Source organism: Procambarus clarkii, chromosome 1 (assembly GCF_040958095.1).
Source record: "Procambarus clarkii isolate CNS0578487 chromosome 1, FALCON_Pclarkii_2.0, whole genome shotgun sequence".
Lineage (NCBI taxonomy): Eukaryota > Metazoa > Arthropoda > Malacostraca > Decapoda > Cambaridae > Procambarus > Procambarus clarkii.
Genome location: NC_091150.1, coordinates 38,093,235 through 38,117,450, shown reverse-complemented (window position 1 = coordinate 38,117,450; position 24,216 = coordinate 38,093,235). Strand labels below are relative to the sequence as shown.

Below are 24,216 nucleotides of genomic sequence, written 5' to 3'. Positions count from 1 at the left end.
CACAGGCACTTTTTTTCCCTTTGGACCTGAAACCCTTGGGGCGCACAGGCACTTTTTTTCCCTTTGGACCTGAAACCCTTGGGGCGCACAGGGGATATTCTAAATTTACCTGAAACCCTTGGGGCGCACAGGTACCTTTTTTCTCCCAGAAAAAAAGGTACCTGTGAGGCGCCTTCCCTACTACTGGTGGCAGGGGGTAGTGGCAGGGGGTAGTGGCAGGGGGTGGTGGCAGGGCGTGGTGGCAGGGGGTAGTGGCAGGAGGTGGTGGCAGGGGGTGGTGGCAGGGGGTAGTGGCAGGGGGTAGTGGCAGGGGGTAGTGGCAGGGGGTAGTAGCAGGGGGTGGTGGCAGGGGGTGGTGGCAGGGGGTAGTGGCAGGGGGTGGTGGCAGGGGGTGGTGGCAGGGGGTGGTGGCAGGGGGTGGTGGCAGGGGGTAGTGGCAGGGGGTAGTGGCAGGGGGTAGTAGCAGGGGGTGGTGGCAGGGGGTGGTGGCAGGGGGTAGTGGCAGGGGGTGGTGGCAGGGGGTGGTGGCAGGGGGTGGTGGCAGGGGGTGGTGGCAGGGGGTAGTGGCAGGGGGTAGTGGCAGGGGGTGGTGACAGGGGGTGGTGGCAGGGGGTGGTGGCAGGGGGTAGTGGCAGGGGGTGGTGGCAGGGGGTGGTGGCAGGGGGTGGTGGCAGGGAGTGGTGGCAGGGGGTGGTGGCAGGGGGTAGTGGCAGGGGGTGGTGGCAGGGGGTAGTGACAGGGGGTGGTGGCGGGGGGTAGTGGCAGGGGGTGGTGGCAGGTGTTGATGGCAGGGGGTGATGGAGGTGGTGATGGCAGGGGGTGATGACAGGGAGAGGAAGTACAGTACCGGAGGAGGAAGAGGAGGAGGAGGAGGAGGTAATGGAGGTAGAGGAGAAGAAGCTGGAGGAGGAAGAGGAGAAGGAGGAAGGGGGGGAGAGAGGAGCAGACAGCTGGAAGAGAGCCAGCAGCAGCAGAGACAGACGGGCAGGTCAGCAGACAACCTCTGCCTTCCCTCCTCTTATATTGGCCTTCTGCCACCCCCCCCTCCCTTCCCTCTCTTACTCCCCCCCCCCTCCCTCTCTTATTCCCCCGTCCCCTCCCCCTTCCCCTCATATTCCCCCCTCCGCTTCATCTCCCCTCACCCACTCTCTCCCCTTCCCTAGCTCCCCTCTCTCCCCCTCCCCTCAACCCTCTCATTCTCCCTGGCGTTCTGACCTCAGAACCCAGACCATCTTGGAAACCTTCCCCCCTGTCCCGTCCCTCTCAGTCCTCTCTGACCCCTCACACTTCATCTCCCCCTCTTCCTTCTCCTCCTCCTCCTCCTCCTCCTTCTCTTCCTCCACCACCTCTCCCCTCTACTCCCCTCTACTCCTCTTCAATCCTGAGAGCATCCTCCCTCTCATAGATTTCGCCTCAAGAGTACACATTTCTTGAGAGATTTTCTCCTCTGAACCACCTGGCCACGACCACTCTAAATGATTATTAAATTGTATTATATAGTATCAAAATGTCTACGATTACTATATATATATATATATATATATATATATATATATATATATATATATATATATATATATATATATATATATATATAGATATATATATACATATATATATATATATATATATATATATAGTGGAGATATATACGGCACTCACATATTAAAACTTAGACTCATTGCCACTCAACATAATGTTGCAGCCTAAAAGTGCTTCCCTAAAATAGAGCCCCCCCCCCCTGACACTTGGCACTCTAAATAGTGGCCCCCTGACACTTGGCACTCTAAATAGCGACAACTTAAAGTGAAGTTCCTCGAAATAGTAGAACCCCAAAATTTACCAGAAGCCCAAAAGTTAGTACCCTGAAGAACGTTAACCTTAAAATTCAGTAAAGCTGTTTATTGTTTTATTTAATAAATAAAGCAATAAAAATAAAATAATGTCCCTATACTAAAAAATAGCCAACATACGTCTCCATAATAATACTGCTATTATATATTTACTCTGTGGGAAAGATATGGCTATATTTCTTATCTCATAGTCCCTGGGTTGAAGGATGCCATCTTACCTGCGAAAGATAAGGAATACAGAATTAGGTGATTGACAATGACGAGTTAATTTGACATAGTTCAGTCATTAAATATTATTATTGTTAATTCATTATCGTATTTTTTACTGAGAGAGAGAGAGAGAGAGAGAGAGAGAGAGAGAGAGAGAGAGAGAGAGAGAGAGAGAGAGAGAGAGAGAGAGAGAGACAGTAAAAGAGAAAGAAGGCCACCTACAAATGATATCAAATAATCATTAAACACATTAACAACCTCCTGCTATTGGCCATCAAACCTTTTAACACATAATTGAAAGGGATAACATGTCTCTATTCGAATCATAATTGCTAAAATTAGAAGAGCCACTAATTAGACCTAATTCGTGTATCTTTCACTAATTTTTGGCGCCACTGATCACAGTTATCATCTCTGTTTACCTTTTGCTTTATTATCCCCAGTATAGACAAGATGTCTTCGCTAGTAAAGTCTGCGGATAGCGTCATACCTCTCCGATATAACATTGATCACCAGCTGGGCCAGCTGTCTGGTCTGTGTCAGGATTTGTCACTACCAGCTGAGGAGCTCTGCTCAACAAGCGACCTGACTGTGCAATACGTGCTCAATACGGTCTTCTCACAGTTGCGTGGTGCAGGCTTCGCAAGATTGCAAGTCTCCTAATTGATTAGAACAGCTGTGTCTCAGTAGTGGATGCTCTCTTCATAGTCTTGAGCACTTACAAATAACTCTAAGTCTTATAATAGTATTGAGCAATTAGTAACCTTAATAGCTTTTGATCTTACAACATTATTGAGAACTTAACAAACTTATAAAGCTTTAGTGTCTTTATACTATGGAACAACTAACAACCTTAGCAGCTCTGTCAGTCCCTTCAAAGTGAGGAACACTCGCTTAACAACAGACCCCTAATTACACAATTAATTGCCTGACCCAACAGCTGCCAATCATAATCTCTGTATTCTGGAGAAAGTGACCAAGAGCTTAAAAAAACTAATTCTAATCGTGTGATGAAACAAGGATGGAGGAGCTTTTGAAGAGAGAAGTAACCATAAGGGTCAAGTCTCTGTGTTCCTGGAACACTACGGCTCTTAGGTATATTAGTATTTACTTGAAGAAAATATTATGATATCGATTCTCTTTTGTTTTCATTATCTTATAGTTTTGTATCGAGAATTTATGACGATGATTGGAGTGAGATCGTCAAGATCAAGTCGTTCTTCTTGAGTCTAGAAGGCATTCACTATACCTTCTACAATGTAGTACACATGTAGTAGTTAATTTACTTCAAACTCTCCATTACAGGAGATATTAAAACACAGTCTCTTCAATAACAGGTAGTGTCTTGGCCGTCCTGGCAAAAACAGATTTATCTGTTCTTTTGCCAAATATAGTACCTTGATCGTCCTAGGAAGAACACACTTATATGTTCAATATAAAGGTAGTGTCTCTTGTCCGTTCTAGGAATAACATCCTCCTATAATTACTTTATATTATTTTTCAGAAAATTTGCTACTAAAAAAAAAATTCAAACTAACGAACCATACACGTGAGAACCAGCTTTCAGTTAAGTCGCCAATCGACATTGTACTGGTTACGGTCGGGTAAATTGTACTGGTTAAATTTAAGTCGGTTAAGACTTAAATTTGCTAATACAGACCTAATTCCTGCAACGAACAGCGTCTCTAAACGGTAATGATTTAGACAACATATTGGTCCTTGGTGAAATTTTGAGGCTGAATGGAATGTTGATTTGATGTGTTTTGTGGAGACCGTAGACATGGGGGGGGGAGGGTTGGGAGGGGAGGGGTGGGAGGGGGGAGGGGGGAAGGGGGGAAGGGGGGGAGGGAGAAGCTTGGGGAATGACACGTATGTTGCGAGATTCAGCGAATTGTTGCATGGCAATGAGAGCTTTCTGAGCACCGTTGTGAGTACGGTGAAAGTGGCTGAATTCATCTTACACCTTATGTTGTTAAATACTTAGAGAGTGAACAGTGTTCGACGTCTGTAAAAGTGGTTCGGGTTCTATTCCAGTCAGTAGTTAAGGAGTATTTATGTGTCTATGTCTGTAAAATAAAACGTAAGTCTGTCTGTTCGAAATAGGAGGCTAGATTTCTGGGGGGGGGGGGGGGGAAAGGGGGGGTTGTTTAGACCCAATTTTCACACAAGATACATGGGGAGTATGTGAGTGTATAGGCCAGTTGGGGTCGGCCCAAGTGCCACGCTTTAATAAATGTCGGCATCTATAGCGTCCCTCCCACCCTCCCTTCCTCTGTGATCTTCACCAAGTCTAAAATAAATCCTGGGTTGAGTTTTCCGCAGAGTTTACCGTCCCCCCTGCTGATCTTCTCAGGGGTTTACTCGTAAATGCCGAACGTAGTCGTTTGGGCTACAGTATTACATCATCTGAAAGAGAGAGAGAGAGAGAGAGAGAGAGAGAGAGAGAGAGAGAGAGAGAGAGAGAGAGAGAGAGAGAGAGAGAGAGAGAGAGAGAGAGAGAGAGAGAGTGAGAGAGAGAGAGAGAGAGAGAGAGAGAGAGAGAGAGAGAGAGAGAGAGAGAGAGAGAGAGAGAGAGAGAGAGAGAGAGAGAGAGAGAGAGAGAGAGAGAGAGAGAGAGAGAGAGAGAGAGAGAGAGAGAGAGAGAGAGAGAGAGAGAGAGAGTGAGAGAGAGAGAGAGAGAGAGAGTGAGAGAGAGAGAGAGAGAGAGAGAGAGAGAGAGAGAGAGAGAGAGAGAGAGAGAGAGAGAGAGAGAGAGAGAGAGAGAGAGAGAGAAGAGACAGAGAGAGAGAGAGAGAGAGAGAGAGAGAGAGAGAGAGAGAGAGAGAGAGAGAGAGAGAGAGAGAGAGAGAGAGAGAGAGAGAGAGAAGTGGGGGATGTTAAGGGAGAAGAAGGAAGAAGACAAGACAGAGAAGGGAGGAAGGGCAGTGGGTGGAAGAGGGGAAGAGAGGAGTAGAAAGGATTGGAGTGAAGGGGGGGGGGGGAAGGTAGAGAGGGTGGAAGTAGCGGGAGAGGGAATGATGGGAAAGAAATAGGGAGAGGGGGGGGGGGGTTGGGGGGTTGGGAGGAAGAGTATATATATGTATTTACTATTTTTTGTCTCTACAGAATCTAGTTATTATTTCTTGAACCCTACCGTTCTAACCAATAAATTTTTCCTTCTATTATGTCTTCTACAAATATTTCTAAAACATACACACACACACACACACACACACACACACACACACACACACACACACACACACACACACACACACACACACACACACACACACACACACACACACACACACACACACACACACACACACACACACACACACACCAGGAAGCAGCCCATAGCAGCTGTCTAAGTACCAGGTATCTATATACTGTTGCCAATGGATGGTACCTATAGTACCATCCACTGGCAGGAGGAGGAGGTAGTAGAGGCTATCCACCATCCATACGCAGGAGACTAAATACAACAGAATTTAGAAATTCAGTATATTAAGGCATTACCATATTCGACCTACAACTTAAAATACCAACCCCACACACACACACACACACACACACACACACACACACACACACACACACACACACACACACACACACACACACACACACACACACTTCCACTCAAATGTATTAGTGACGTTAGATGAATATTCTCAGGCACAACCAGGCGAGAGCCACTGTGGCACTCACACCTAAATGTTACTTACACATTTCACAACAACAGTTAAAAACCACAAACAATACAACCCTCGCATCTCGTGTTTAATGTGGGAGCTGTTAATCCCGCACTGCTATTGTGCTCCTGACAGGTGTGTGTGTGTGTGTGTGTGTGTGTGTGTGTGTGTGTGTGTGTGTGTGTGTGTGTGTGTGTGTGTGTGTGTGTACTCACCTAATTGTACTCACCTAATTGTGCTTGCGGGGGTTGAGCTTTGGCTCTTTGGTCCCGCCTCTCAACTGTCAATCAACTGGTGTACAGATTCCTGAGCCTACTGGGCTCTATCATATCTACATTTGAAACACATTTGCATTTCATATCACACATCATATCTACATTTGAAACAACACACACACACACACACACATTTGTCTCTGTGTGTGTGTGTGTGTGTGTGTGTGTGTGTGTGTGTGTGTGTGTGTGTGTGTGTGTGTGTGTGTGTGTGTGTGTGTGTGTGTGTGTGTGCTTACCCCAAATATAACATGAAGTGTCTTAGTAATTGTTCCAAAGATGAATTGCTGGAGGTGAGAGAGAATGCCGGTAATGCTGAGATGTGAGAGAAAGTGAGGGAGGGGGGGGAGGGGAGGAATTGAGATAGGAGGAGAGGGGAAAGGAAGGGGGGTGGGGGTTGGTAAGAGGGGTGAGAAATAAAGGAAAAAGAGAAGCGAGAAGGGAGAAAAGGGTAGGGAAGGAGAAGAAAGGTATGAGATAATGTGCTCCTGTACTCCTATATATGTACCTGTAGCATTAGCTTCAGCTCCTGGACTCCGCTTGCCAGTTGCAAGTCACCTAAATAAATAATAACTACCGGTCCGAGTTAGTATGAGACCGTTCAATAAATTCCTGAACTATATGTTTAACAGCTCTCTAACCCTGTCCATTGAGGACAGAAGAAAATGTATATATGCTGGTTAGCATTGTAAATGTCTGGCCTCGTCTGTGGTAGAAAACAATAATAAATAATACAAAAATAACCTTATTGTCTTCGTGGTTTTGATCACATTTATGCGTGAAACTACTTTTTTGAGTTTATCACAAAACCTTTCCTTGTATCTCAGGTCACCTGCTTGTTCTTCTCACACAAACTCGTACCACCTGCATGTTCTTGTGACGGTTCCGATGTTCCACCTCCCAGCGGCCCAGTCTCTGACTAGGACTCCTGGTTGGTGGTCTGGTCAACCAGGCTGTTGGACGCGGCTGCTCGCAGCCTGACGTATGAATCACAGCCTGGTTTATCAGGTATCATTTGGAGGTGCTTATCGAGTTCTCATTTGCCTGCCAGTTATGCCCCTTACACACACCCAAACACACACACACACACCTTCGCCAAATTTTTGCCAAATATACGATGAAGGAACACAATCATTTATACCAAAACAGAGATGCAGGACCAGTAAACAGGATTGGTTCAACAGAAATTATGAGAGGACCAGAGAGAATATGGGTTAAATATAGGAAGAGGCCTAAACCTCAAACAGTCTAGCACTACAAGCAAGTAAGAACCAAATACACAACAGTGAGGAGAGAGAATCTCTCCTCACAGGAGAAGAGAGATTCTCTCTCTCTCTCTCTCTATGCAGAGAGAGAGAGATGAGAGCACAGAAATCTTAGCAGATATATGGAAAACGGCAAACAGTTCCAATCGATAAAAAGGTAGTCGAGAGAAACCTCTATAATAATTTAGAGGTCCGAATCATTAAAAATCGTGGTAGTCAACACACTATAGAAGATAGTGCCCAAAGTGAGCCACAGAGATATTAGAAAGAATTTTTTTTAGTGTCAGAGTGGTTGACAAATGGAATGCATTAGGCAGTGAAGGGGTGGAGGGTGACTCCATAGACAGTTTCAAGTGTAGATATGATAGAGCCCCATAGGCTCAGGAACCTGTACACCAGTTGATTGACAGTTGAGAGGCGGGACCAAAGAGCCAGAGCTCAACCCCCGTAAGCACAAATAGATGAGTACAAATAGGTGAGTACACTCACACACACACACACGCACACACACACACACACACACACACACACACGCACACACATACAGGACAAATCCCAACTTGCATCTTGCCCAAGTATAGATAAGAGTTTTCAAAATAAACTTATGTTAAATCAAAAACCCATTTTCAGAATTGGGCTTGTGAATAGACCATAGGAAGCACCGGGAGGCTCTCACCGAGTCCAGCATTGAATACTGACTCCTTACACTCGCAATTTTCCGCTCAGATCTTGCAGGGTGCATTTACACACACACAGTTCCTGCAGCACCCACTATATCCAACAAGTAACGCGGATTTACCACCGAATCACCGTTGATAACGTTGAGCAAAATGTTGAATTAACGAGAACTCGTGGCTATTGCGCCCAATGGCTAGTTAGTTAACGTCATGAATCCACGTGAAGCCGATTGGCCAGTTAAGTCTTGAGGTAAACCACGCGGCCTCACGCTCTGACAATGTGTAATTGATGTTGGTGTAGTGAAGCCTCAGAACCACCCAGACATGTTGATTAGAACGGCATGAGTCCTTGGTGAGTCAATGGTGAGTCAATGGTGAGTCAATTAATCCAGGAGACCTGAACCTGGAGATCCAGGTCAACCCGCTTCCTCTGCCGAGTTGGTCAGGCCACTACCTGGACCTTGGGGGTGGGGGGGTGAGGGTGAGGGAGGGAGTTATCAAGGGAAAGCGCCAAGCCATTACGACTATTTAGCACTGGGAAGGGGTCAGGAAGAGGATTTGAGATGGGACGGGGGGAAGGAATGGTGCCCAACCACTTGGACGGACGGGGATTGAACGCCGACCTGCATGAAGTGAGACCGTCGCTGTACCGTCCAGCCCAAGTGGTTGGGCAGGGGGGAGGGTGAACTACCACCCAGGAAGCAGTGACAACTACCGACCCCGACATAGCGACCACGAGCTGGGGGAAAACACAGGGGAATATTACCAATAGGTCAAAACCACCGGTGTTTCACAGTGGTAATTATAGTGGTGTTTAATGGTCATGTTTATAACGTTCGTCTCATTCCCAGAGCTACCTGAGCTGGTTGATTACCTCGTCTTCCTCCTCCTCCTCCTTCACCTCTGTCCTTTCTTCACTCTATCTTCACTCTCATTTATCATATCATGTTTATCAAGGACCTGCCCGAAACGCTGCGCGTACTAGTGGCTTTACAAGATTGTAAATACTATGCTATATACTCTCACAAACCCAATGTACCTTCTTGTATATAAATAAATAAATAAATAAATAAATATTATAGTGTATTTTTTTATAGTTATTTCACTTAGGCCTCTTTTTGCGGTCCGTCAGGATTCTGGGGGCGACTTTAATGGTAATTACGAAGTGGACTAGTTGTTCTGTGGTCTCCTCCTGACAAGGAGCAGCAGCGGTCTCACAACGTCTGCGACAGATCCTCTCTACGGAGACCCTTCTTGTTCAGCTTCGTTATCCGGTGTTGTTTTCTCAGTTACTCCTTCTTGTGAATGATGAACGTTCTCTAATTTTGTTATTAATCCTCCGTGTCTGTTCTTTCTCTGTCTGTCAGTTTGCTGTTTGATGGCAACATCCACCATCATTTTCTCCTGCGCACTGTTTTATTCATTTATTTATATATACAAGAGTTCTTACATTCTTGTACAGCCACTAGGACGCAGAGCGATTCGGGCAGGTCCTTAATCCTGATTTGTCCTGGAATACGACCCGACAAATCGTTTAACAACCAGGTAACCATTCACCGCTGGGTGAACAGCGGGTTTCAGTTAAGGATTGGCGCCCGGTCAATCCTTCCCCGGTTAGGACACGAACCCCAGACCAAAGCGCTCGCGAAACGCCAGGCGAGTGTGTTACCACCTCGCCAACGGGGACTGCGATACAGCTGTTGATGTTGCTAACTCCTTGGGCCCACCTGCTGCCGCTCTCAGGGTTCAGGTCCTCCTGTCACTGCGTCTGTCACTCCGTCTGTCACCGCGTCTGATGTTCTCCGTACATGTTCCATGTCGGCCTCTAAGGCTTGGCCATTGCTCAGTTTATCTCCCAACTTTACTCATCAACTGCATTTACTTTCAGGCATTTTACTCCTCCAATTTTCTATCATCTTCTCCAATTACCTTTGCCAAAACCTGTCAATTTCAACTTGCAATTTCCCCATTATCACTCGGCACCGTCAGCTCCCACCGCCTGCCGTCTCTTCTCCCTGTCTCTTCTTGAGAGAGAGAGAGAGAGAGAGAGAGAGAGAGAGAGAGAGAGAGAGAGAGAGAGAGAGAGAGAGAGAGAGAGAGAGAGAGAGAGAGAGAGAGAGGGAGAGAGAGAGAGAGAGAGAGAGAGAGAGAGAGAGAGAGAGAGAGAGAGAGAGAGAGAGAGAGAGAGAGAGAGAGAGAGAGAGAGAGAGAGAGAGAGAGAGAGAAAGGGCTAAAGGAGAGGGTAAACATAAAATGCAGCCAACTCATTGGCTTCTCCTGATATTGGCAGCTTAGAATGCGGCTCCGTCAAACTGTTCCTTTCATTCGTTTAGGCTATGAATATTCCTGCCTCCTGTGTAGCGACGTTCAGTTCCCTCAGTCCTCTTAGATCAGGAACCAACCTCGTTGCCTGTTTTTGGACATTTTTTTAAGTTTTGTTTGGTAGGGGTTCCATGTCGGGGCAGCATACTCAATGATAGGTCTCACGAAGGATGTATAAAGAGCTCTCGGAAGGGATCGTTATCCAGGTTGGTGAAGGATAACCGGACGTGTGTCAGTATAGCATATGCTGCCCTCGTTATCCTGGTGATGTGTGTCTCTGGGGTTAGATCTCCAGTTATGTCCACTACTAAGTCTTTCTCTCTTTTTTCACAGGTTGGAAGTTGCCTTTCCTTCGTCCTGTACTGCACTCCTCCAATTCCTGTCTTCATAATCTTGCATTTGTCAATGTTAGAGTCTAGTAGCCATTTCACAGACCATCTCTGGAGATTGTCTAGGTCATCTTGTACTGCAGTCCTCTCCACCTCTCATTCGCCTCATATCGTTAGCAAACATGGATAACAATGAGCTAACTTCCTCTGTTACATGGTTTACAGATATCAAGAACAGGATACCAGCAACCTGTGAGGTACTCCATTCGTTACCTCTCTCTCCATTCTCATTCCTCTCCTCCTACTGTGACTCTTTACTTTCTTCCTGAAAAGTACTCCGTCATCCACTCTAGTACCCCTCTCGATATACCGGCCTCCTTTTTTAGATTGTATGTGAATGTTATTTTATTTAGCAGCAGTGTCAAAAGCTTTCTGTCAATCCAGGAAAATGCAGTTTGACCCACTCTCTCTTCTGTTTGATTGCTGTCATCTTGTCATAAAACTCTAATACGTTAGTAAAAGAGGAATTTCATTAGCTGAATGTTTGTGTGTGTGTGTGTGTGTGTGTGTGTGTGTGTGTGTGTGTGTGTGTGTGTGTGTGTGTGTGTGTGTGTGTGTGTGTGTGTGTGTGTGTGTGTACTCACCTAATCACCTAATTGTACTTGCAGGGGTTGAGCTCTGGCTCTTTGGTCCCGCCTCTCAACCGTCAATCAACAGGTGTACAGATTCCTGAGCCTATCGGGCTCTGTCGTATCTACATTTGAAACTGTGTATGGAGTCAGCCTCCACCACCACATTACTTCCTAATGCATTCCATTTGTCAACCACTCTGACACTAAAAAAGTTCTTTCTAATATCTCTGTGGCTCATTTGGGCACTCATTTGTGTGTGTGTGTGTGTGTGTGTGTGTGTGTGTGTGTGTGTGTGTGTGTGTGTGTGTGTGTGTGTGTGTGTGTGTGTGTGTGTGTGTGTGTGTGCGCGCGTGTCTGTGTGTTTTATTATTTTCTACCACAGACGTGGCCACACATTTACAATGCTAACCAGCATATAAACATTTTCTTCTGTCCTCCATGGACAGGGTTAGAGATGTGTTAAACATATAGTTGAAGGGTTTATTGAACACTCAACCACAGAAGGGATTCGGTGCTTTAAAAATGCCAAGCTAACTTACATACGTAAATACATAGATACACAGATTTACGTATGCCCTACATAAAGTGTTCGCTGTGTCTTGTGTGTGTATGTGTGTGATACAATATTTGTATTCATCTTTTTTGTGACTACAGAATTCAACTTTATTTCTTGGATTCCAACTTCCAAAATTGGTCTTGGCTTGTTATACCTCCTCCTGTTATTCATACGATTTTCTTACTAGTTTTAAGGTAAAGGAATATTTAGTCCTCTTTCGCATCTCTCCCTTCCCTTCTCCCTCTCCCTTCTCTCCCTTTCCCTCCTGCTCCCCCCTACCTACACTCCCCCAGGTCTTACCTCGCTTGAGCTACAGCAACACTATCTCATAAGGACCCGCCCAGCATCACCTCCTGAAGGCAGGGAGAGTGAGAGAGAGAGAGAGAGTGAGAGAGAGAGAGAGAGAGAGAGAGAGAGAGAGAGAGAGAGAGAGAGAGAGAGAGAGAGAGAGAGAGAGAGAGAGAGAGAGAGAGGGAGAGAGAGAGAGAGAGAGTGAGAGAGAGAGAGTGAGAGTGAGAGAGAGAGAGAGAGAGAGAGAGAGAGAGAGAGAGAGAGAGAGAGAGAGAGAGAGAGAGAGAGAGAGAGAGAGAGAGAGAGAGAGTGAGAGAGAGAGAGAGAGAGAGAGAGAGAGAGAGAGAGAGAGAGAGAGAGAGAGAGAGAGAGAGAGAGAGAGAGAGAGAGAGAGAGAGAGAGAGAGAGACAGAGAACTATGTTAACAAAAACATACATACTCGGAGGGTTTTCTACCAACCCCACAATCCACCAACTCCAGCCACCCAGGCTCTCATCCATCCGTCCCTCAATCACCCACCAATCCACCAACATATCGTGCTACCAATCCAAGCATCATCCAGGCAAGGAAGGCGGGTGCGGGGGGATAGGATAGGATAGGAGGAGGGGCTAGGGTGGCTGGCGCTCCACTCCAGAAGCGACGACCCACCAATAGCGAGCCCCGAGCCATAAATATGCCTCAGAGGAATTCAATAGACTTTATAGACATAAAACTCGGGTTGCGATGGCCTAGTGATGTGTACTGTGAGATGACTCAGGTAATGCAACTTTCTGGCGGTGGGGAGGGGCGTTGGGGGGGAGGAGGAGTGGGGGTGGGGGGTTATGGGGGATGGATATGGGGTTATGGAAGGGGGGGGGGGTGATGGGGGTTGAGGAGAAGTGGGAGGGGGACGTAGCAGGGCGACAAGGAGGGGCTAGGTAGGATAGGGATAAAACATATCTCGACATGGAGTGGGAGTAAATGTTTCGTATTCAATACATATTTAACATCACAGTAACTCATGCTATCCACACAGCTTCAAGAACTGAATTATAACCTTAATTGAATTAAATTAAGGTCATTTAACTGCCATTTACCTCAAATATCTAATTGCCCGGTTACCTAACTAGACCCAGCCCCTTATGTTATAATAGCTCAACCACTATCCCATTTCGGAATGATCGTCAACATTAAGTTTTTAATAAAGTCATTAATATTAATAAAATCATTAATAAAGTCTGTTAAACCACTCTTGACTCCTTTATTTCCATACGGGACATGAATGGTCTCCAAATTGGGAAAAATGTCCCCACATGTTTTATGGATTCCGATGGCATTGAGTAATCTTTTATGACCCCTTAATTGTCTTCATTGTTATCGCGTATTAACAAGTGGTCCCTAATGGTCTTCAGTGGTAGTTCGTAGTTTCAATTGGTCTCTTATTACCTCGGGATCGTGTGGGTGCATCTCTACTCATGGGGAATAGCAGGAAATTTAATGGCACGTCGTTTGCATATAATAACATCGTGGATGTTGGTGTGAAATGTGGTGTTTGTGATCGTTATGTGGAAGTCTTTGTTTGTGGTGGTGTGTGTGGGTGGTTGTGGTGGTGTGTGTGGGTGTTTGTGGTGGTGTGTGTGGGTGTTTGTGGTGGTGTATGTGAGTGTTTGTGGTGGTGTGTGTGGGTGTTTGTGGTGGTGTATGTGAGTGTTTGTGGTGGTGTGTGTGGGTGTTTGTGGTGGTGTATGTGGGTGTTTGTGGTGGTGTATGTGGGTGTTTGTGGTGGTGTATGTGGGTGTTTGTGGTGGTGTGTGTGGGTGTTTGTGGTGGTGTGTGTGGGTGTTTGTGGTGGTGTGTGTGGGTGTTTGTGGTGGTGTGTGTGGGTGTTTGTGGTGGTGTGTGTGGGTGTTTGTGGTGGTGTGTGTGGGTGTTTGTGGTGTTGTATGTGGGTGTTTGTGGTGGTGTGTGTGGGTGTTTGTGGTGGTGTGTGTGTGGGTGTTTGTGGTGGTGTGTGTGAGTGTTTGTGGTGGTGTATGTGGGTGTTTGTGGTGGTGTGTGTGGGTGTTTGTGGTGGTGTGTGTGGGTGTTTGTGGTGGTGTGTGTGGGTGTTTGTGGTGGTGTGTGTGGGTGTTTGTGGTGGTGTATGTGGGTGTTTGTGGTGGTGTATGTGGGTGGTTGTGGTGGTGTATGTGGGTGTTTGTGGTGGTGTGTGTGGGTGTTTGTGGTGGTGAGTGTGGGTGTTTGTGGTGGTGTGTGTGGGTGTTTGTGGTGGTGTATGTGGGTGGTTGTGGTGGTGTATGTGGGTGTTTGTGGAGGTGTGTGTGGGTGTTTGTGGTGGTGTGTGTGGGTGTTTGTGGTGGTGTGTGTGGGTGTTTGTGGTGGTGTGTGTGTGGGTGTTTGTGGTGGTGTGTGTGGGTGTTTGTGGTAGTGTGTGGGTGGTTGTGGTAGTGTGTGGGTGTTTGTGGTAGTGTGTGGGTGTTTGTGGTGGTGTGTGTGGGTGTTTGTGGTAGTGTGTGGGTGGTTGTGGTAGTGTGTGGGTGTTTGTGGTAGTGTGTGGGTGTTTGTGGTGGTGTGTGTGGGTGTTTGTGGTGGTGTGTGTGTGGGTGTTTGTGGTGGTGTGTGTGGGTGTTTGTGGTAGTGTGTGGGTGTTTGTGGTAGTGTGTGGGTGTTTGTGGTAGTGTGTGGGTGTTTGTGGTAGTGTGTGGGTGTTTGTGGTAGTGTGTGGGTGTTTGTGGTAGTGTGTGGGTGTTTGTGGTAGTGTGTGAGTGGTTGTGGTAGTGTGTGGGTGTTTGTGGTGGTGTATGTGGGTGTTTGTGGTAGTGTGTGAGTGTTTGTGGTGGTGTATGTGGGTGTTTGTGGTGGTGTGTGGGTGGTTGTGGTAGTGTGTGGGTGTTTGTGGTAGTGTGTGGGTGTTTGTGGTAGTGTGTGAGTGTTTGTGGTGGTGTATGTGGGTGTTTGTGGTAGTGTGTGAGTGTTTGTGGTGGTGTATGTGGGTGTTTGTGGTGGTGTATGTGGGTGTTTGTGGTAGTGTGTGAGTGTTTGTGGTGGTGTATGTGGGTGCTTGTGGTGGTGTGTGGGTGTTTGTGGTAGTGTGTGGATGTTTGTGGTGGTGTGTGTGGGTGTTTGTGGTGGTGTGTGGGTGTTTGTGGTGGTGTGTGGGTGTTTGTGGTGGTGTGTGGATGTTTGTGGTGGTGTTTGTGGTGGTGTGTGGGTGTTTGTGGTGGTGTGTGTGGGTGTTTGTGGTGGTGTGTGTGAGTGGTTGTGGTGGTGTATGTGGGTGTTTGTGGTGGTGTGTGTGGGTGGTTGTGGTGGTGTATGTGGGTGTTTGTGGTGGTGTGTGTGGGTGTTTGTGGTGGTGTATGTGGGTGTTTGTGGTGGTGTGTGTGTGTGGGTGTTTGTGGTGGTGTGTGTGGGTGTTTGTGGTGGAGTGTGTGTGTGGGTGTTTGTGGTGGTGTGTGTGGGTGTTTGTGGTGGTGTGTGTGTGTGGGTGTTTGTGGTGGTGTGTGTGGATGTTTGTGGTGGTGTGTGGGTGTTTGTGGTGGTGTGTGTGTGTGGGTGTTTGTGGTGGTGTGTGTGGGTGTTTGTGGTGGTGTGTGGGTGTTTGTGGTGGTGTGTGGGTGTTTGTGGTGGTGTGTGTGGGTGTTTGTGGTGGTGTGTGTGGGTGTTTGTGGTGGTGTGTGTGGATGTTTGTGGTGGTGTGTGTGGGTGTTTGTGGTGGTGTGTGTGGATGTTTGTGGTGGTGTGTGTGGATGTTTGTGGTGGTGTGTGTGGATGTTTGTGGTGGTGTGTGTGGATGTTTGTGGTGGTGTGTGTGGATGTTTGTGGTGGTGTGTGTGGATGTTTGTGGTAGTGTGTGGATGTTTGTGGTGGTGTGTGTGGATGTTTGTGGTGGTGTGTGTGGATGTTTGTGGTGGTGTGTGTGGATGTTTGTGGTAGTGTGTGGATGTTTGTGGTGGTGTGTGTGAGTGATTGCGGTTGTTGTGCTCGTTGGAGAAGACTCAAAGGTATGCCACTAGACTAGCCCAGAAGACATAAGAGTTAGGGAAGACATGATTACCACATACAAAATTCTCAGAACAACTGATAGAGCAGACAATGGACAGACTATTAAGCACGAGTGGTAACACGAAAAAGGTAACATTGGTAAAACCTATTACTCAAATGGGTCACAGAAACATTTGAAAGATTTTTTTGTAAAGTATCAGCGTAGTTAAGATATGGAATGCATTAGGCAGTGATGTGGTGGAGGCTGACTTCATACACAGTTTCAAGTGTAGATATGATAGAGCCCAGTAGGCTCAGGAACCTGTACACCAGTTGAATGACAGTTGAGAGGCGGGACCAAAGAGCCGGAGCTCAATCCCCGCTTAAACAATTTAGGTAAATGTATCATACACACACACACACACACACAATCTCTCTCTCTCTCTCTCTCTCTCTCTCTCTCTCTCTCTCTCTCTCTCTCCCAACCTCCGAAAATACAATTTCTTACCAAATTTTCGCCCAAGACATTTTTGCCTTAAGCTCTATGAAGTGGAACCATTTCAGATTACAAGAGAATAAAGGCTCGGTTGGCCGCTGACGTTCGGATAAACGAGAATCGGTTAAAGGCAATTGCGGTCATTTGTCTCAGGAAATGTTTGGCCGGATGACGGGGCGGCCCTGTTTAATTTGTGGCCCCTTTCGTTATGGACCTCTTTTAGCTGTGGTCGAGTGTCCTTTATAGCGGGGTGCTATTGTGTAATTGTCAGCTGATTATGTGTGTGTGTGTGTGTGTGTGTGTGTGTGTGTGTGTGTGTGTGTGTGTGTGTGTGTGTGTGTGTGTGTGTGTGTGTGTGTGTGTGTGTGTGTACTCACCTAATTGTGCTTGCGGGGGTTGAGCTCTGGCTCTTTGGTCCCGCCTCTCAACCGTCACTCAACAGGTGTACAGGTTCCTGAGCCTATTGGGCTCTATCATATCTACACTTGAAACTGTGTATGGAGTCAGCCTCCACCACATCACTTCCTAATGCATTCCATTTGTGTGTATGTGTGTGTGTTCACCTAGTTGTGTTCACCTAGTTGTGTTTGCGGGGGTTGAGCTTAGCTCTTTCGGCCCGTCTCTCAACTGTCAATCAACTGTTTTACTAACTACTATTTTTTGTTTTTGTTTTCTACACCACACACACACACACCCCAGGAAGCAGCCCGTGACAGCTGACTAACTCCCAGGTACCTATTTACTGTTAGGTAACAGGGGCATTCAGGGTGAAAGAAACTTTGCCCATTTGTTTCTGCCTCGTGCGGGAATCGAACCCGCGCCACAGAATTACGAATCCTGTGCGCTATCCACCAGGCTACGAGGCTCCCTAATATGTGTGTGTGTGTGTGTGTGTGTGTGTGTGTGTGTGTGTGTGTGTGTGTGTGAATCTTCCTTGCCCGTCATCTTAGCTGTGTTCAGCTCTAGCAGGTGCCTTCTTTCCTCATCTCGAAAACTTCCGCCACTGCTTAATTTTATTCCCCCACTAGTTCAAGAACTTCTCCTCGCTCTAGCCTGAAGACCTCCTGAACTCTTCTTTTAAGTTCCTCTCACACACTTCTCTGTCGTTCTCAGTGGCGAAATCCTTCCCTGTTCTCACTTTCATTATTAATTTTTCTTTTCAACTGATATTCATTCTCCCGAAACAGCAGAGGTTAGACACTGATCTTAAAATTTGTCATTCTGCTTCCCTTTTCACTCTGAGGTACTTCTTCCTGGTTCCTCTGGTAACCCTCTCAGCTCTAATATCATTCTTTTAATTTCTTGTGAGTTTACCATATCCTCAAGGATATTTCCTTTATATCATTGGTTAAGCCACGTCACTGTGAAGGATTTCATGGATTTCGTGAAGGATATCTTTATCCTTTTGATGGATTTATCGTTCTTTTTAAAATATACCTTTAAAGCCTATTCTTAACTACTCATTTTCTTTAATTCGTGTTAATATTATTTAGAATATTGTCAAAACTGTTACTCAGAAATAAAGCGTTACATAGAGACACGTCATATAAAGTTCTCTCATATATAATAAACCATATTCTAATTATTTTGTATAATTAAATTAGTATTATAAAATTATTGTAATGAATAATTTGGGACAAGGTGAGTAGGATTATAGTTATAATTTTATAATTTGATTATTTTTCATAATTAAATTATAATTATTTTTTATAATATAATTATTTTTATAATTTAAATTATAATAATAATTTTATAATTTAATTATTTGCTATAATTACATGACTTGTCTCTAGCACATAAGCAAACACAAGCAAGATAATATCGTAGTTCTTCAAGTGTATTGTATTGTCTCAACGAATATCATTTAAATTAATTAATATAAAAAAAATCACAATAAAACTCAAAATACTCTTAAACGACGTAGCTTGCATTTAATCAGTCCTCTTAACCGGCTTCTAATAAGTTATAACCGAGTACATTACCCCTTGAAATATATCCCCCCTCACTTCCCTTCGTCTAAAACGCCCGCCTGACCAAACCATAACATCAGAAACAGCTACATCTTTGAAGAAGCCGCTGCTACCTATTCTGAAACAATAAATCAACCCATGTAATAACTTCTTCAGCCCCCTCTCCCTCCCCTAGCTCATTATCTTTAAAGATATCTTCCTAGATATCTCCCACTTTCCTCGTTTCATCGTGCCTTAAATCAAATATAAATCCTTAAATACTCCTCTACCCTTAAAAATTTCCATAATAAGGAACCTCCCCAAAACACCGCGAGAGTCTCGCCCATAAAGTGCAGCCTTTAGGTTCCTATATGAATAATGTATTATATTAATCCCTGACCCAAGGGGACACTAAATCCGGCTATTGCCTATAAACATGGCGGATTTTCCTCTGGCTTTTGTGTGTGGGGGAGACATCTTGGCTTTTTATGGTAATAGAGTGGTGTAATTGCCTGGTTTATAAGCTAGCTTGTTCAGTGACTGTGAAGGTAATTAGTGCGACGCTGAATGGGGGGAGTGTGTCTTGATGGTGGTAGGGTTTGGTGTGTAGGGGGGTGGTAGATGGTGGTAGCTTGTGGTTGGGGGTGGTGGTGGGTGATAGACCGTGGTAGAAAGACGAGTGATAGAAATTTATGGTAGGTGATGGTTAGTAATGACAGGTAAACAATGGTGCGTGTGACTATGAGCCAACCATCGTTACCATGATAACAACACACACACACATATGACCCTCCCCCCCCCCCCAAACATATATGTACATCTCCACACATAATATTGTTTACGACATAACAGACTTTTAGAACATCACCGAGTGAGGTGAATATTGACAAATCATTATTAAATCCATTTCCCCCGTTGACAACCACGACGCCCAGTCCTCGCCAGCAGTCAAAAGAAACTCCCATTAAGGAAAATGTCATTAAAATGATCAAAGGAAATGTTTATATGTGGTCAGTCAATCAGCCAGCGAGTTTGCTGGTACCTCCATCAAGCCTATCGGTCAGTCCTTACAGGGGCGAAAGAGGGTCCTGCTTTCTCAGTCCCAGACGTGTGAGTGGGAAACTTCTCTAAATACCAGGAAGGTATCGGCGTATCTCCGTTGTAAACAGTGGAGACTACGAGCTCCTGAGTCCGCGGGATTACGAGCTCCTGAGTCCACCTGAACTTATTTTGGCCTCCCTGTGGCGTCTGAAGAAGATATGACGAGTATTTATGTACGGGAGATTGTCATCGGGTGTCCATCGGACTCGCTAAGACAATCTTGATTATCATCCAAGTCGCCATAAACAAGTCACGCCAGGCCCTTCTGGTGATGGGTGCTTCCCGAAAGGGAGATTTGGCAGGGGAAAGTAGCTTGTTTAACTGTAGCAACGTGAATTAGTCTTTAGTATTTTGTTGTGTGAGTCACCGTCAGCAGCCCTCAGCATGGTGCCCATATCTGGGACGACCCGATGGCCAACGACCTGAGCTTATGGTGCTGTCTCGTGAGTGAATTCATGAAATGGTGTTTGTATTCATACTTGTTCTCTGTGTGTGATTGGAAATTACTCTTTAGCTTTATTCGATGTAGAACAGGCAATGACATTTCTCCAACGCCAGAGAAAGAGTTAACGAGATTCTCATTCAAAACAGCTTGGTGAGTGGACCAAAACAAGATTCAGAACAGTTTAGTGTTAGTGACCATCAAAGATTCAGAACAGCTACATGGAGCATTCCTATTGAGGGTTTAGGGAGTTCTACTCCCCAAGTCCGGCCTGGTGCTAGGATTGACTTGTTATATCTCGGTCCAACAGGCTATTGCTTGAAGCGATCCACATGCACGCATATCCACTACAACCCGGATGGTCCGGCACTTCTTCCTGAATATTTATCTAACTGCTTCTTGAAGAAGTTCACTTTTGTTCCGGCAATATTTTTAATGTTTGCTGGGAGAAAACTGAACAGCCGTAGACCTCTGACGTTCTAGCAGTTCTCCCTGATTGTGCCTATGGCATCTCAGCTCCTCACTGATTCCATTCTGCATTTCCTGCCATATCTTTCGCTCCAGTATGGTGTTATTCTGCTGTGGAGATTTGGGACCTGGCCATTCAGTATCTTCCATGTATATATTATTTGATACCTCTCTCGTGTCCATTCCAGAGAGTATATTTTGATAGCTTTGAGACGATCCGAATAGTGTAAGTGCTTCATCGTGTCAATGCGTGCCGTGTATAGTGTCATTATTTCCTCTTTTTTAAGAGATCTTTCCTGCCTGCTCTGAAAGGGAAAGTGAGTACCGAGCAGTAGTCAAGACGGGATAGCACCAGTAATTTAAATAGTATTAGCATTGCTGTGGGATATCTGGATTTGAACGTTCTTATTATCCATCCTATCATTTACCGGACCACCGTTATATTTGCTCGGTTATGTTCACTAAATGTCAGGTCGTCAGACATCATAATTCCCAGATTATCTCCATGTTGTTTTCCTTCTATAAGTAGGTCTGAGTGTGTCATGTAGAAGATTCACACAGCTTAGCGCGTGGATCATCCAAGATGCAGAAATGGTTCGCGATTGAAACCGTTAGGATGTATTTAAGTCTTACAGTGAGTGGGTCAGTCAAGATTTACTAGTGTTCTTAAAAGATATAATAATTCGATTTGTTTGTTGTTAGGAAGCTTCCGTCGGTAAAGAGAAAAACATCTTTATCTTTCCATCTTTTTTTTTAGCCTAAAAATTATAAACTTAATCGGAGTTGAATAACAGTAGTACATAGTCGATTATAAGTCAAACATCCGGTGGACGTCCACAGAGTTTATCCCATCGATCGTTAATTGAATAGTATTAGAATATTATTTGAAATATTATTATAAATAATATTTGCACACAGACTATCAGTGTCAGGCTAAAGAACTGGCTGACCTCCACACAAGCAGAACCAACGGCACTACAACTACCTACCACAACATTACAAAACACAGCGGGAGGAATAATATTTTGTGATGAAAAGTCTTCTCGTCAAGCAACTGAAATCTTCTGCAAGAACGACAACAAAACCCTCATATTAGCCATTTGAAATGACCTGATTGCTGCACAGAGTAAAAGGTTTCGAATTTGTATGGATACCATTTAACATATAAATATAACCCATCATAATGACACAGATATTGTAGCCAAATTAGCGTGTAACGAAGATGAAGTGTAATTATACCTAGGTCTCCCCATCTCTGGCATCACGACTATATTATTCTAAACACTCAGGTCCGCTAAGAGAGAAATTGCTGACTCAAAGCAGCCTGAATGCACCGGAATAAAAAGCTATGCTTCGTTCTGATAGGAAAGAACTTACTGACTCCCAACGACCTGAAAGTACTAGTATAAAAAGCTATGATTTGTTCAGATCCGAAACCCATGTTTATAGGCAGCACAAAACGTCGACCAGACTGTGCGACACAGTGGTTGCCAGGATCAGGTTGGGTTACCGTTACCTGTGGCAGGTGGCTACAGGTGACTAATCTCCCAATCCTGAGCACTCCAGTTGCAAACTCTGTGAGCAGGAACTGCGGCACGATCTCCCACACTACATCACCGAATGCCCAGTTATTAGACCTTTCAGACCAGTTGGCATGAGGTACCTGGAGCTTTACAATTACTTTATTCACTCTCGTGTTCTTGAAGATATCCTCATAATACACCCATAGTTTGCCAGTGCCGGCTACTGATCATATACCTGGTTGATACCTGGTTGATGGGGTTCTGGGAGTTCTTCTACTCCCCATGTCTCTGTATGACTAACATCCTGCGAGATGGGGACTTTTAGCACCACGTAGCTAATTTTTTGACGCTGTACTCCCCTTCATATAGTCTCAGGCAGCTGCACAAGTGCACATGTGCCTAAATGTGTTACTAAAAAAAAATGAATTGTTTCGTGGCGTTCGGAAATTTATGCAACCGCCAGTGCATATACTGAAGCCAGCAGGACGCTGCCAAGGCATATATATATAGAAGCCAGTAGAGTGTTCCCAAGACAAAGTGAAGCCAGTAGAGTGTTCCCAAGACATAGTGAAGCCAGTAGAGTGCTCCCAAGACATAGTGAAGCCAGTAGAGTGTTTCCAAGACAAAGTGAAGCCAGTAGAGTGCTCCCAAGACATAGTGAAGCCAGTAGAGTGTTTCCAAGACAAAGTGAAGCCAGTAGAGTGTTTCCAAGACATAGTGAAGCCAGTAGAGTGTTCCCAAGACAAAGTGAAGCCAGTAGAGTGTTCCCAAGACAAAGTGAAGCCAGTAGAGTGTTCCCAAGACAAAGTGAAGCCAGTAGAGTGTTTCCAAGACAAAGTGAAGCCAGTAGAGTGTTCCCAAGACAAAGTGAAGCCAGTAGAGTGTTTCCAAGACAAAGTGAAGCCAGTAGAGTGTTTCCAAGACAAAGTGAAGCCAGTAGAGTGTTCCCAAGACAAAGTGAAGCCAGTAGAGTGTTTCCAAGACAAAGTGAAGCCAGTAGAGTGTTTCCAAGACAAAGTGAAGCCAGTAGAGTGTTTCCAAGACATAGTGAAGCCAGTAGAGTGCTCCCAAGACAAAGTGAAGCCAGTAGAGTGTTCCCAAGACAAAGTGAAGCCAGTAGAGTGTTTCCAAGACAAAGTGAAGCCAGTAGAGTGCTCCCAAGATATAGTGAAGCCAGTAGAGTGTTTCCAAGACATAGTGAAGCCAGTAGAGTGTTCCCAAGACATAGTGAAGCCAGTAGAGTGCTCCCAAGACAAAGTGAAGCCAGTAGAGTGCTCCCAAGACATAGTGCAGCCAGTAGAGTGCTCCCAAGACAAAGTGAAGCCAGTAGAGTGCTCCCAAGACAAAGTGAAGCCAGTAGAGTCCTCCCAAGACATAGTGAAGCCAGTAGAGTGCTCCCAAGACAAAGTGAAGCCAGTAGAGTGTTCCCAAGACATAGTGAAGCCAGTATAGTGCTCCCAAGACAAAGTGAAGCCAGTATAGTGTTCCCAAGACATAGTGAAGCCAGTATAGTGCTCCCAAGGCAAAGTGAAGCCAGTATAGTGTTCCCAAGACATAGTGAAGCCAGTATAGTGCTCCCAAGACAAAGTGAAGCCAGTATAGTGCTCCCAAGACATAGTGAAGCCAGTAGAGTGTTTTCAAGACAAAGTGAAGCCAGTAGAGTGTTCCCAAGACATAGTGAAGATAGTATAGTGCTCCCAAGACAAAGTGAAGCCAGAATAGTGTTCCCAAGACATAGTGAAGCCAGTAGAGTGCTCCCAAGACATAGTGAAGCCAGTAGAGTGCTCCCAAGACAAAGTGAAGCCAGTAGAGTGCTCCCAAGACATAGTGAAGCCAGTAGAGTGCTCCCAAGACATAGTGAAGCCAGTAGAGTGCTCCCAAGACATAGTGAAGCCAGTAGAGTGCTCCCAAGACATAGTGAAGCCAGTAGAGTGCTCCCAAGACATAGTGAAGCCAGTAGAGTGCTCCCAAGACATAGTGAAGCCAGTAGAGTGCTCCCAAGACATAGTGAAGCCAGTAGAGTGCTCCCAAGACATAGTGAAGCCAGTAGAGTGCTCCCAAGACATAGTGAAGCCAGTAGAGTGCTCCCAAGACATAGTGAAGACATCACCGTCACGTGGGACAGGTACACAGGTAACCAACATCAACGGGACCAAAAGAGCTCGAGGGATATTTTACAGACGAAGTAA

At 45.5% G+C, this 24,216-nt stretch overlaps 1 protein-coding gene across 1 annotated transcript; it reads left to right on the top strand.

Moving 5' to 3' along the window:
- Positions 1-822: 822 nt before the first annotated feature.
- Positions 823-24,216, top strand: LOC123751728 (mucin-22-like). The gene is made up of 4 exons (XM_069321923.1): positions 823-988; positions 16,613-16,674; positions 19,346-19,503; positions 22,491-24,216. The coding sequence occupies exons 1-4, from the start codon at positions 823-825 to the stop codon at positions 24,214-24,216; spliced, it is 2,112 nt and encodes a 703-aa protein (XP_069178024.1).